This window comes from Excalfactoria chinensis, chromosome 1 (genome assembly GCF_039878825.1).
Source record: "Excalfactoria chinensis isolate bCotChi1 chromosome 1, bCotChi1.hap2, whole genome shotgun sequence".
NCBI classification, from domain to species: Eukaryota; Metazoa; Chordata; class Aves; order Galliformes; family Phasianidae; genus Excalfactoria; species Excalfactoria chinensis.
This window is the reverse complement of record NC_092825.1, coordinates 103,544,866-103,558,797: the sequence shown is the minus strand read 5'-3', so window position 1 is coordinate 103,558,797 and position 13,932 is coordinate 103,544,866. Positions and strand designations below refer to the sequence as shown.

Genomic DNA, 13,932 nt, shown 5'->3' with positions numbered 1-13,932 from the left:
CATAAACATGTAGAAGAAACAAAGCATCCAGGGCTTAGCAACTGAAATCACTAGCATGTGCCCAGGAGAGCTGGGGGCATGTCCCAGGCAGTGGGTGCTGAGTGACACTGCTGGCTCAGCCATAGCCTCTGTCTAGCCCTCCTTCCACCCAGGTGTTGCATAGAGGGCTGGGGACCAAAACACTGCGTTCCACTCAGGCATCAAAAGGAGAAGACAGATGCTCCAGAAGAAGCTCCTGACAAAGTCTGTTGCAAAGATCCCTCTGTACCTGTCTCTAGTGAGACTGCACCTTGAGTACTGTGTTCATTTTTGGGGCCCCTCACTATAAGAAAAGTATTAAGGGCCTGGAACATGTCCAGAGAAGGGCAATGAAGCTGCAAGGGGTCTGGTGGGGCTGGTAGGGAACAGCTAAGGGGACTGGGATTGTTCAGTCTGGAGAAGAGGAGGCACTTACTGCCTCTACAACCATCTAAATGAAAGGAGGTTGTGGTGAGGTGAAGGTCAGCCTCTTCTCCCAGGTAACAGAGACAGGATGAGAGGGAATGGCCTCGAGTTGTGCCAGGGGAGGCTCAGGTTGGATACCAGGAAATATTTATTCTCTGAAAGAGTGGTGAGGCATTGGCTCAGGGAGGTGATGGAGTCACCATCCTTGGAAGCATTAAAGAAATATGAGATGCGGTACAGAGGGACATGGTTAATGAGCATGGAGGTGATGGGCTGGTGGTTGGACTAGGTGATCATAGTGGTCTTTTCCAACCTTCATGATCTGATGGTAGATCAACATCATACAACCTTTTGGTTGTTTGGTTTTGGGCATCTTTGAACCTTGCTAGGCTTTACTTGCTCAGATGGATGTTGTCCATCCTGATTGCCTATCCGGGGCTTATGTAGGGCAGTGGGCAGCATGCAGATATGTCAGCTCAGCATCTGATAAATGCTTAGTGTCCTTTCCTATGAAAACTACAGCACATTTAGCAGAACACACTTGTGATAGAGGAAATTTGGCTGGGACATAATTGTGGGATAATGTGGGAGCGTGCTTTCAAAGCACAGTGCTTTGGCACTTTCCCACCCTGGAGGTATGTTGCAGCATTTCCTGCATGCAGTAACACTTATGTCCCATAGGTTTCTGGTGGCAGTACCGGGAAGGGCCACACCACAGCTCTCTCTGCCCCAGTGACACCCAGTGACATCTGCATACAGGTCTGAAAGAACCAAGCCCCACATGGGAGCTACCTGGATGCCTGAAATGAATGGATTTTTGACTTTACAGCTGTTTTCTGAAAGTCTGAAGAACTTCGAGATCTACTTGGTGATCGGGGACTACTCAGTGTCACTGTCAAGGGCACCAGGCTTCACATTCCATACTGTGCTGAAGGCATCACTGAGTGCTTTGGGGATGAAAACAAATAAGTGAAAAACAGGAATCACATACTGGGTGCCTCAGAGTGGACACACAATTATGTGATCCAAGCCTGCTGCAGCTGCAAAAGGTAGATAGCGTCCTTCCCCCCCTACTGCAGTGTGAAAACAAAGTGCTGTCTGGGCATCACCCTGGGATTCACCTCAGGAGATGATAAATAATTCTCTGCTCAGAGAGAGGCTTAGCAGAGCACTGAACCACACAATGAACCCAGAGCATTGCTGGGATATTTTTTAGGGGGGTTCTGCTGCTCTGGGAAATATGGTCCTCAGGGCAAGGCAGCAGGTCAGGGAATGAAGGGGGTTATTTGTCTGCATGCACGTGCAGAAGGAGAGGAAGCAATGACTGTTTTCATCTAATTCTAATTTTAGAATTCTAGCACTTCCTTTCTATTAGAGACTTGATTTTAGAAATAGGTGAAGCAGATTCTAGAAGCGTATGCATGCTGATGTCTAATACTACCCTAATGGACTGATGGGCAATTAATGTGAACTACCAGTCCAACTTGATTAATGATTAAGTTATTTTTGCCCCAACAGTAAGGAAATAAGAAAGCAGAGCCTGTCATATCCCAGGCAGGGGTAAATATTTCCTTTAGGAAAGGAAAGGCTGAGGGCAGCCAGAATCAGATGACTGAAAGGTGGTGCAGCCCCTTCAGCTCCTGGTAGGATGGGGAGCATGCCAGTGTGGATAAAATCAAGAAGAAAGTGACAGAAGTTCAGCAGAATGCTGTGCAGTAATTTCAGCAGTTACAGTTTCTCTTTTCATCATTTATTTAAGACTATGTCTAGACAGTGCATTACCATTCACTGAATACATATATGACTAATGCCCTGAAAAGCAAAGATACTGGAATAATTTAAACAGAGAAATCACCTAGAGGCCAGACAAATCCTTTTATGTTCTAAAATATTCCCAAATTAACTTTGACAGGAAAAGAGTCAAGGTGACCATAGTGCTTCACATGCAGACCTGCCCGGAGCGTATATCCACAGTGTGGCAGGGGCAGTTTGGAAATCTTGCAGCTAAACTTTGCAGGAGATTTACAGATTTGTTAAAGTTACAGGAAATAAACTCACAGACACCTCTCAGGCCTACAGTTTCTGATGAGATGCTTTTAAAAGGCATGTAATTATAGGGGGAAAAATATTTAAAGTGTTAACCAGGATGACTTTTTATCCAACCAGGAAGATTTCCAGAGGCTCTGAAACACTTTGAAAATCACAGTTCCTCAAGGGGTTTCTTGTGTGAATAAAGACAACCAGAACTAGCCAGTCACTCTCCAACATCTGGCTGACACAGTTATTTCTTTGCATTAGGGAATCAGAAAGCAGTTTCCTCCAGCTGCTTCTCAACCTTGTCGTTGGGTTAATTTATTTACTCTACACATGTGCACACACGCATGCACATGTGTGTATATGGAAAGGACCTTACTGAAGTGACTATTCAACATTAATTAGACCTACTGAGACTTCCTCAAGCCTGGAACTGCTGCTTGGAAAATGTGCATTATTTTGGGTGGGTCCTTTGCTTGTCAAACAAGACTGCCTGGAAATACTGTAAACTGCAGGTCATATTTTGCCCTCGCTGACGCTCCTCCACAGTCACTGAGACAAAAAAGAAATTGCAGGATACAATAGCAAGGGGTGATGTATGCCTCATTATTATTTCCTTCTTCTCTAGCAAACTGCTTTAAGAATAAAACATGACAACTACTTCTGGGTTCTGATCTTTCTGTTAAAAGCAATTTCCTGTTAGATACAATATTCTTCTACCAACTGTTGAGAGAATTTTGTAAAAAAAATGTTTGGAGGGTCATTTTCTAATGCTCTGAAGTAATTTAAAGGAAGGATGAACACATTCTTCTTGACACATCCCATGACAAGACATATGGCTCATAGCATCTCATGTCTCATTATATGATCCGATGCAGGATGAGTTCAGGGGCATTCCCATATAACTCAGTCACTTAAATCTTGTGACCCATAAGGAGAGCCAGGGCTGCAATAGGACCTTTCCTTTTTGATCTTTTGTCACAGTGATGACATTATGTAAATTCCCATGAAAAGGGGAAACAAAGAAAAAGCAATGTCATGCTGAAAACCAGAGATAAATTAAGCCTTGTAGAAGTTTTCTGGGTGCTGGAGCAGCCTAGTGAGTCTAGTGCTATCCTATCTAATCCAAGGTTCCTGTTCAGGTTAAAATCATACAATTTCTAAGAAGAAGATGCATTCAATTAAAACAAACAAACAAAAAAGTTATATGGGTATGATTTGAGTCTTCTCAAACAAATACATACAATCCAGTGCAAAATGCCACCCAAACAGTTTTTTTTTTTGCAAGCATAATTTCAGTTGGATGACAGAAGTTCTTTAAGAACTTACTATAAATCAAAGTAAATCCCTGCTTTACCAAAAAAAGATTAACAAAACATTTTGCTCCATTTTAATGCTATTGGAAACGTTGCGTTACACAAACTTACTTCTGTAGACCAAAAAATACTGGGAATTTGTCAGAGGAAACCATTGGAGATTCTATAGAAACCCATTTTACTCAAAAAATCCCTTCCAACTCTGAGTCAAATCTTGCTAAAATTAAAGAATTTCCTGTCGAAATGTGGTGATACTCATGTGAGAAGTGGCAAAAGCTTCCATCTTCAGTCAAAGATGTTTAAGTTCTCTGGAGCAGAGTCTTATTCTAACTCAGAAGGTAGATCAGATCCACTAAAATAGTCACAGTTTTCAACAACATCATCCTAAGTAACCAAGGCAGTAACTGAGAGAATGGATCCTAATGTACTTTTGGTAGGAAAGCAGGTGGTAACATCTTGCCCAAAGCCTCAGGTTGTTTTAAATTAACACCAAAATTGGGTTAGCAGCCAGGAAACTGACTGTGTTCCAAATCAAAGGAAATGCTATCCTAAATGCATCCTAAGTTACTTCTAAGAAAAAAGTTCCTATGGTAAATGCAAGCACACTGAGAGCAAATACAACACATTGCACTGATACATGAGCAGCCCACTTGGCTGCAGATATTGGCATGAACCAGGACAAATAATGAACCCTTTGAGTGAAAACAAGCAAGTACCTTCTTCTTGCTCACCTGGAACTTTGGTGAATTTGTGAATAAATGTGGCATATAGGAAGAACCTTGAACATGAGTGTTTCAGGTCTACTTTTTATCACGTTGTACTAAGTTTACTGTGGATTTTTGCAGACTCACTTGTTTCAGTGAACCTATTACCCAGAATGGAATTACGTATTTGTGCATTTCATTCTAAGTGAATTCTCTTTCATAAAAAGCATTTATTTCAACAATTAATCTGACTAAAACTTACCTAAAGAGCAGTAGAGCCCAACTTGCTCATATCCTTCACAGCAATCTGTAAAGCTGATGGTCTCAGGGACTTCAACTGTACGATACTGTGTTTTGTAGTAGATCCGGGGACATACCATCCATGGTATCCATCCACCACAGGAAGTGTTTTTCTCAAAGGACTTTTGGTAGGCAACCATTTTTAAAACATTTTTGGTCATGTTATAGTTGCACAGGTGATAGCCTAGCAAAGAGAGGCCTCTTTCTAGGGGAAAACAAAACAGGAAAGAGAGGGATCAGACCTAACTTTTCACCTCGTAGCATGTGTTCTCTGCAATTAAATTTTAAAATGGTTAAAAATTAGTTAAATCGTTAAAATAAGTTAAAAATATCAAGAATTATGAGAAAACACTAAAAGAATCAACATAGATGAATGATTTCCAGGAAGGCTGATGTTAGGAAGAATGTCAAATCAGAAAAGGAACAGATGAAAGAATTAGTAGTGACTGCTTGTCACAGCAACCATTTCAGTCTCAAAAGAATGCATATTGGCAGAGAATTCAAAGAGTTCTCAGTGCCTTCAGGAACAACGCAGAAAAAGGGCAATTTAACTCAAGTAAGTGCAAAGCAAATTAACATCCATTAATAGAAATGAATTGTGGAACAGAATAGGCAGTTCCAGAGCAGAGTCATCCAAGTACTTTAGATGTCCACTTGAGGCTCACGCTGCTGAAGTCCACTGACTATTAATGGAACGAAGCATGAGCAACTCATGGGCAGATGAGTCACAGGAGATGTCTGGAAAAGACATCCTTCAGACACTGCCCTAGGCTAAAACTGGGTACTCATACATCAGTGGGAAGGACTTTCAGGTATCTGGCACAAAAAGTATTCCTGGAGCTTCTGTGATGCCTTTCTGCATTTGTAGAAAACGATATTAGACCAGGTCCTTTGAGAGATGTTGCGGTTCATTGATATAAGTGAAAGTTGTGCTAAGTTAATTAACATAATACATAATGTCACAAAGGTCTGAGAATAGAACTCCATTTTTGAGGTTCTGAAACCAGCAATGATGAGGACTGAAGTTAGTTTTGTTACATGTCCTGCTTAAAACTGAAGTGCTTGATCAGGAGCAGTAAAAAGAAAAACAAACGAACAGATGTAGTTGAATTAGCAGTGAGCAACCTACGGTCACATTACAGACACCAGGCTGTATTTTAATAAGATATTATACAAGCATTAGGGCTGACTCAGACTGTGTCCCATTTGAGAAGGAGATGGGATAGAATTAAAAAGGCCTGTATCATCCTTTAGGCAAAGCAAAAGAAGCTTTAATAAGGATAAACATGATTTAGCTGGAGTATGTGGTAGGATTGTTTCTGAAAGCTCTTAGGGGACCAGAGCCAGACAACAGACTGAAGTTTACATAGTGTGCATACGCACAGAATTAAAATACTTAGGGCTTATTTTATTTGCACAGCTTACATTTTTTTTCCAAAGAAGATGAAAAATGTAAAAAGAAACCAAAGAAACCATTCTTCAGGTTGTTAGGACTCCTCTGCTTTTATCACATTAACTTTCCAGCTAAACAAATGATATATGTACAACCTGAATAGCAGCAGTAAAATAAGATGATCCATTTGTCATGCAAGGACAGTTTAGAACAAAATATGTTATAGACACAATGGGTCACAATATGTCTCTCAAGCTGACTTACTCCACCAAGTAACTCAGAAGGTTTTCCTCCAGGAAGAGGACAGAGAGATCATGAAAGCCCACATCCATCTATGGCCTCTCTGCTTGGTTAGAATTAGAATATCACTCAGGGAGAGGAAAAAAAAAGAAAAAAATACTGGTTGTAGATGTATTATCATGGTTCAAGCCATGCAGGAACTCAAAGCAAACAATCAAGTAAGGACAACACTGAAGATGAGTATTTTTGGTGCAGAGCTGAGGCTGCAGCAAGGACATAGCACTGGAAAGCTAGAAATTCCAGAGTCAGCTGAGCTGGCTTAGGCTTTACAGCAATGTGCAACATAAATACAGGTATGAAACTGAGAATAAAATGGTATAGAATTAGACACAGTCTATAATTAGAAGCTACAGCTGTCAGTGCAGATATGAAATCACATTTCATACTTAAACACTGATCCTAGATATGGAATGAGGCTGCCAAAGCCAAGAGAGAAGATCTGAGACATGGCTATGGTGGTACAGAAAGAGACTAGACTAGAAGGCAGCACAGCTAACCTTACCATCACCTGTCATTTTGATCCAGTTTAAAGTAATTTTGGCACTCATAGAGTTCAATTATTTGCTGACAGCGGTTTCCTGCTGAGCAATGTGACTTAGATCAATCTGTACTCCTTAGTGAATTGGCTGTCAGTTCTCATTACCCCCCATCTGTGGGATTAAGGCACTATTGAGAAGAATCGAGTAGCACTAGCTGTATTTTTTTCTTTTCCAGCAGCACAGAGCTGAAATCAATAGTGGAAAGGAATCAGCTGGCATTGACAGTGCTACCTCAGACTTGTCATCTTTGGGCTTCAAGTTTTTATTTTAGCAATCACTAGTTTTCTGCACTGGCAGAGAAAGTATTAATTTTATTATCTTAAACAAGAGGAAAAACCATTAAAGCAATTGCTTTGTTTGTAGAAACCAATATTTAGAAGAAGCTGAAAGGAAAGTCAGTGTTAGGAGCTCAGAACTGGAAGCCATATCTGGAACAGAGTCAGTACCTGAGAGTATGATTAAAAAAATCAGCAAAATAATAATAATAATAATAAGGTTTGATAACATTTGTGCCACAGACTTGGTCACAGTTCTGGAAGCCTCACAAGTGCTGCTCCAGAAATGCCACCGTGACCTGGAATCTGCCAAACCTTTAGCTGGAGGACAGCAAGAACCAGGGACAAGTCTCTCTCCTGCCTTGATGAAACCTCAGAAGCAATCTGTTGGAACAGGGGGCAGAGCCAAATGCAGCATCGTTAAGAAGCAAAGGCTCCAAGACATGGGGAAAAAAAGAGTTGAGAACTCAATTTTTCTGGATGTTCCAAACTCAAGTTTTCTTAAGTCTGTGCCACTGTCTTTTAACAGCAGCAAACAGGGTTTTGCTAACCCCTGATCTCTTGCAAAAGCTTTTTTAAAAGTGGCTTTGGCATAATAGCAGAAAAGCCAGCAAGACATGAAAAATATGGCTTGGATTTTAACTGAGACTTGCAAAACCACTTAATTAAAAAAATGTAACAAACCCAGCCAAAAATCACAGTATTTGTCATTGAAATAAACCAACCAAGAAATTAAGAACACATTAGGATTTAATTTAGCTGTTAAAACCTAACAGTTGGATTTGGTTCTTCCAAATTGCAGTGTACAACATATGTGAAAGTTAAGCATGTCACCTACAGTCTCATTTTAGGCATCTCTTAGAACTTGCTAGGTACATTACCATATAATTTCCTATTCAGGTTTATTTTAATGACAATTTTCATAAAAATTCACACATTTTTACAAGTAAGGCAACAATCCTACTCCTTCATCTATGGCACAGAGAAAAGACAAGACCTGGGGACAAAGCTCTGTTTTGTCCTGGTGGGATTTTGTTCAGTTAATTATCAGCAGAGTTTTCTTAAGTGTTCACTGAGACCTTCCCCATTCTCCAGACAGTTTTATTTATTTCACACAAGAACCTATCCCACACCCAGCACATGCTGTTTTACATGAAGGCTGTGGTTCTCTGCTCAGCTTTGCATCACTCACCTGTGATTTCATTCCCCTTTCCCTGCTGTGTGGCTGCCCAGAGGATAAGAACAGACACAACACACAGAGGAGGGATTCTGGCCATCTTATTGCAGTCCTGGATGGGCCCTTCTGTTTTGTTTGCAGAGCAGTTGAACTCAATCTTCCTCAATTCCAGACGTTAGGATTAAGGGAAGCAGCACGATGTTTCTATGCCTGTTGCTGGTGGATGTTAGCTACTAGCAACAGAAACAAAGGGACTCCAGTGGGAATTCTGCTGCTTCTCTCTCCTTGGTGCTCTCCCCAGGGAATCTACCTCATCTGCCTGCCTAGCTTCACACCTCTGCATCACCCTGAAAGCTGAGCATTTAAAAATTCCTGGTTTAATTCATATTTATGCTTCCCAGCACTTATTCTTTCTTCACCCTTGGATACCTGACAGCTAGGAAGCAGGTTTGTGTACCCCAGCTGTCAGTACATTTAACATGAATTTTGTTTCTGTTCATATGTCAGGTAATACTGGTTTTAGGTCTTATAACTCTGCACCTTGAAAACAAACCCACCTAGAGTACATCTTTGTCCATGATTTTTACTGGATATATGCTCTTTTACTGTCTGCTCTCACAGTGCTCCTCATTTCAGCACAAGTTCAGCATCACATAAACTAGAGCAAAGCCAGGCAAACAAGAACCCCTAGTAGTCAGATTGTGAATCAGTACATCTGAGACACTAAAATCCCTTTCTTTTCATCACATAAATCATGATCTTCCCAAGAGAAATATTCTTTACGACGCAGGACAATAAACTTCAATACAACATCACTAGGCTTATACAATGTAAAGGACTAAACAAAACATGATGTTTTATGGGGAGCAGACAGTAAGGTATGGAAAATCACAGATTCGTTTCTTAGAGCTATTACAACATGTTCAGACCTGCACTTAAATACAAATAACAGTGTCTTAGGCAGTTTTGTGTTTAAGATAGAAACAGATGTAAGGGTGCTGGAACCACAAAGTCTTTCATTTCTCTACATGCAGAATATCAGAATACCACTTCCATTAAACACCTTTCCAATACTCACAAGGTCATAGCCTTCAAATGAAAAACGTCTTTGGTGAAAATTGGAAAATGGATATAGGAGAACACTTCAACCAAGTATATAGATATATATTGGCTTGAAAACATTGCAGCTGTGCCAAAGGAGAACGTATACCACAGCACCCCTTCTTCTGCCTGCACCAGGCTGCCTGATTGGGTTGCATGTCCCAGGTGCATCATTTATATCTCCTAATAGAACAAGGAGGCATCAGGGAGACTCTGCCTTTAGACTTTACAGAGCATGTAATTTGAGTCAATAAATAAATAAATAAATGGTAAAATTTTAAACAAGCAACAACAACAACAAAAATAAGACTTGCAAAAAGAAATATTTTACTTCATGGCTTTTTACATTTTATTTTTTATTCAATGATTAATCTGAATTTTTGGGGGAAAAAAAAAAAAAATCCTGATTGAAAATTTTCAGATCTCACTATCAAAAAATTTCTCTAGTTCCTAAACATGACTTTTCATTTTCTGCAAGAAGCATATGTCCTGGTCAAATTCAAATACAGGTAATTCCAAACTGACATCTGAATTGGATTGCATTTCATAGAATCAAATGATTGCTTGTGCCAGGAGGGATCCTTAAAGGTTACCTAGTCCAGCTCCCCTGCAATGGACAGGGACACCTACAGCTACATCAGGTTGCTTAGAGCCCCATCCAGCCTGACCTTGAATGTTTCCAAAGATGGGACATCCACTACCTCTCAGGGCAACTTGTTCCAGTGCCTCATCTTCATTATTGTAAAAGAACTTCTTCCTTTTATCCAGTATAAACCTCCCCTTAGTTTGAAACCATGTCCCCTTGTACTATCACAACACACCCTGTTAAAGAATCTGTCCCCTTCTTTCTAACAGCTCCCCTTTAGATACAAAAAGGCAGTGTTTAGATTGGAAGGGAGCTTAAAGCCTTCCCAGCGCACCTTCCTGCTTTCGTTGGAAGGGATCTCACAGCCCACCCATCCCAACCCCTGCTGTGAGGGCAGGGCTGGCCCCCACCAGCTCAGGCTGCCCAAGGCCCCATCCAACCTGGCCTTGAGTGCCTCCAGGGATGGGGCACCACAGCTTCTCTGGGCAGCTGTGCCAGCACCTCACCACTCTCTTGATAAAGCATTTCTTCCTAAAATCTAACTTAAATCTCCTTTATTTTAGTTTAAAACCTTTCCCCCTTGTCCCATTGCTATAAGAATGTGGAGAAAGCCCATCCCTCTTCTGTTTATAAGATCTGTTTAAGTACCAGAAAGTCACAATGAGGTCTCCCTGGAGCCTTCTTTTCTCCAGGCTGAACAAGCCAATTTCCCTTGGACTTTCTTCACAGGAGAGGTGCTTCAGCCCTCTGAGCATCTTTGTGCCATACTCTGGACCTGCTCCAGCAGCTTCAGTCCTTCTTGCGCTGAGTGCCCCAGGCTGCAGCTCTCCAGATGGGTTCTCACAAGGGCAGAGCAGAAGGGGGCAATCCCCTCCCTCTCCCAACTGGCAACCCTTCTTTTGGTGCAGCCCACGATACTGTTGGCATTTCAGGCTGTGAGCGCGTACTGCTGGTTCATGTCCGGCTTTTCATCCCCCAGAATCCCTATGCCTTTCCTCACAAAGGGAAGCTCTTCTTCCAGTCTGTACACATACCTGGGACTGCCCTGACTCACACCTTACACTTGGCTTTGTTGAATCTCATTAGGTTCACACACACCTACTTGTCAAGATTGTCCAGATCCCTCTGGATGGAGTCCCTTCCTTCTCTTGTATCAGCTACACCACTCAGCTTATTGACACCCACAGAGTTTCAGAGGGTGCTCTCAAATTCACTATCTAGGTTGCTGATAAAGATGTTAAAGAGCACTGATCCCAAGATACACCCCTGTGGGACACTACTCATCACAGGCCTCCACCTGGACCCAAATCTGGTAGCAATACTCCAGCTGTAAATATCCAGCCAACTCCTTATCCAGTGAACAGTCCACCCTTCAAAACCATCTTTGCAATTTGGAGATAAGAATGTGGTGAAATTTAAATAAGAAATGGGTACAAAAGAGTATCCAGGAATAATCTTGTAATTTTCAAATTCTTTGAGATTTTGATTAACGTCTGCATTATTTCTTCAGCATTACAACCATTCAGACACTCAGCAATGTGGTTTTTCAGCCATGCAGATATTGGAGGGCAACTTTCAGCCAACCTTAGGAACCCAGTGGAAAATTTGTTCTTTTTTGCTTTGGTGTTGAAGAAGGTCAAAGGAGAGGAATGGAGAGGAGATGTTTAGTGGAATAAAATTTCTGGTTATGTGATGCTGGTAGTGTGCTGGAGTGCACTATGGAAGAAGCTCATTAGAGCCCACCTTGGCCAGTCATGTGGAGCTGATCAGTTCTCCCGGCTCTGTTGTTTATACTTTCTGCAGTTACATTTGTAATGTCTGAATTGAACTAAAATATGCAATTAATACAAGGAACGGATAGGCCAGTAAAAGCCAGGTAAAATCCATGTGAGAATTAGATGTTCAAAGATGGAATGCATAGGATTTGGATCTCCTAGACAGTGCTGTCAGTAATTACAACTTTGTTTCTAAGGGCAGGCTTTGTCATTATCACACTTCTTACACATTTATTTCTTTAGAGATATACACTTTTGATTTACTTAGTCAATTAGAAGATCCTCATCTTTGTTAGGTCAGGAGCTTGACACAGAAAGGTCACTTGCTGCAACTTTTTTTTTTTTTGTTTCACATTATTTTGCCTATGAAGTAATCTCTATATCAGATGCCCAAAGTGGTTATGATGTTTCAAGACAGATTGGTTTGTGTGCAGGACACGGAACCATGAATTTGGACTCCACGGGAATCTAACAAAAGCTGCTCCATACTCCAGAAGTCATCATGCCTACCCATATGTATTCAGAACCTAAAGCTTGAGAACCATTCAATCATTCAATCTGACCTCTCGACACCAGCTGCCAGTAAATTTCTCTGAACCTCTTTCAGTCTCCCTTCACTTCAATCTATTTGTCTGTCAGCCTGAGAAAGCCCAGACTATGACCACAGCAGATGGCTAGAATAGATGGAGGTGTCATGTCATCACTCCTGAGGACCTCATAGTGAAAATATACCCACCGGAGCTGGTAACATGCAGACAAAACTGTGCTGTGACATTTCAGATATTTAGAAAGAGCTAAGCTCAAACCACAGTCTTTCCCTTAGTCAGGATTTCAGATGCTTCCTTCCTCTTCTCCACTCTTGATCTTTGTAAAGCCTGCAGGAAATTTATTGTCTTTAAGTCTTCAGCTGATCTGTCAAAACTGGCCCCAATCTGACAGTGAGATCAAAAAGTGTTAGAGGGGAGGAACAGAAAGGCATAGCCAGGGGAAGCTTTTATGCACTTAATGATGAAATGAAATAGATCCATCCCATTATCAATATACAAACTTATTCCAGCTTCTGAAAAATCAATATAAACATCTTAATGTCTACTCCCAACAGAAGGCTGAATTTGCCTGACACTTCAACTGTTCAGCTCTCAGAGTCAAAATGCTGTTCTGGGATCTGAGTTAAGTTCCCTGACAACAACCTTGCCACAGGCATGACCCAAAGGCTGAATTTGCCAGTGCAATGACGCCATAGAGAGGCAGAAAGTACATTTCAGATTCTGTGGAAGCCATGCCTACATTTTAAATATACTTCTGCTTCTGTCATCTGAAAAAAAAGAAAGAGAAAGAGAGAAAGAGGGAAAGAGAGAAAGAGAGTGAGAGAGTGAGAGAGAGAGAGAGTGAGAGAGAGAAAGAGAGAAAGAAAGAGAGAAAGAAAGAAAGAAAGAAAGAAAGAAAGAAAGAAAGAAAGAAAGAAAGAAAGAAAGAAAGAAAGAAAGAAAGAAAGAAAGAAAGAAAGAAAGAAAGAAAGAAAGAAAGAAAGAAAGAAAGAAAGGAAGGAAGAAAGAAAGAAAGAAAGAAAGAAAGAAAGAAAGAAAGAGAAAGAAAAAATAAAATAAAAAGCGAGGAAGGTACTGTTTTGCCAGCATATGGAGTTCTTGCTTCTGTGAGCTTCAAAATAAAATTAAAAAAAAAAAATTGAAAAAGTTAAAGCGGAATATTAACATTTGCATCTTTCACAGATATATTTTGAAGACAAATGCATTACACACAACTGGGTATTCACAAGTAATATTCAAAAAATATTCACTGGAACTCCAAGGAGTTAATTAGCTCATCTGTGCAGACAGAACAGCCCCTAACTGCATTCGGTGATTTGTTCTGCCTTACCAGCAAACTGTTCCTCGGGAAAACCTTTGGGTTTTGTTTTTCCCTGAACACACACAAACTGTATTAAAGTGACTCATGAGGAAAAAGTTCTTATTGGTAACAGTGGGAAA

At 40.8% G+C, this 13,932-nt stretch overlaps 1 protein-coding gene across 1 annotated transcript in view; it reads right to left on the bottom strand.

Annotated features, from left to right (window-relative positions):
• UMODL1 (uromodulin like 1) overlaps positions 1-8,582 on the bottom strand; it is a 42,932-nt gene extending 34,350 nt beyond the window's left edge. Inside the window, exons 1-2 of the mRNA XM_072339113.1 lie at positions 8,498-8,582; positions 4,761-5,003 (exon numbers count right to left, since the gene is read on the bottom strand). Coding sequence (XP_072195214.1) covers positions 4,761-5,003; positions 8,498-8,582 — 328 coding nt within the window. The remainder of the gene's footprint in view (positions 1-4,760; positions 5,004-8,497) is intronic.
• Positions 8,583-13,932: the final 5,350 nt, after the last annotated feature.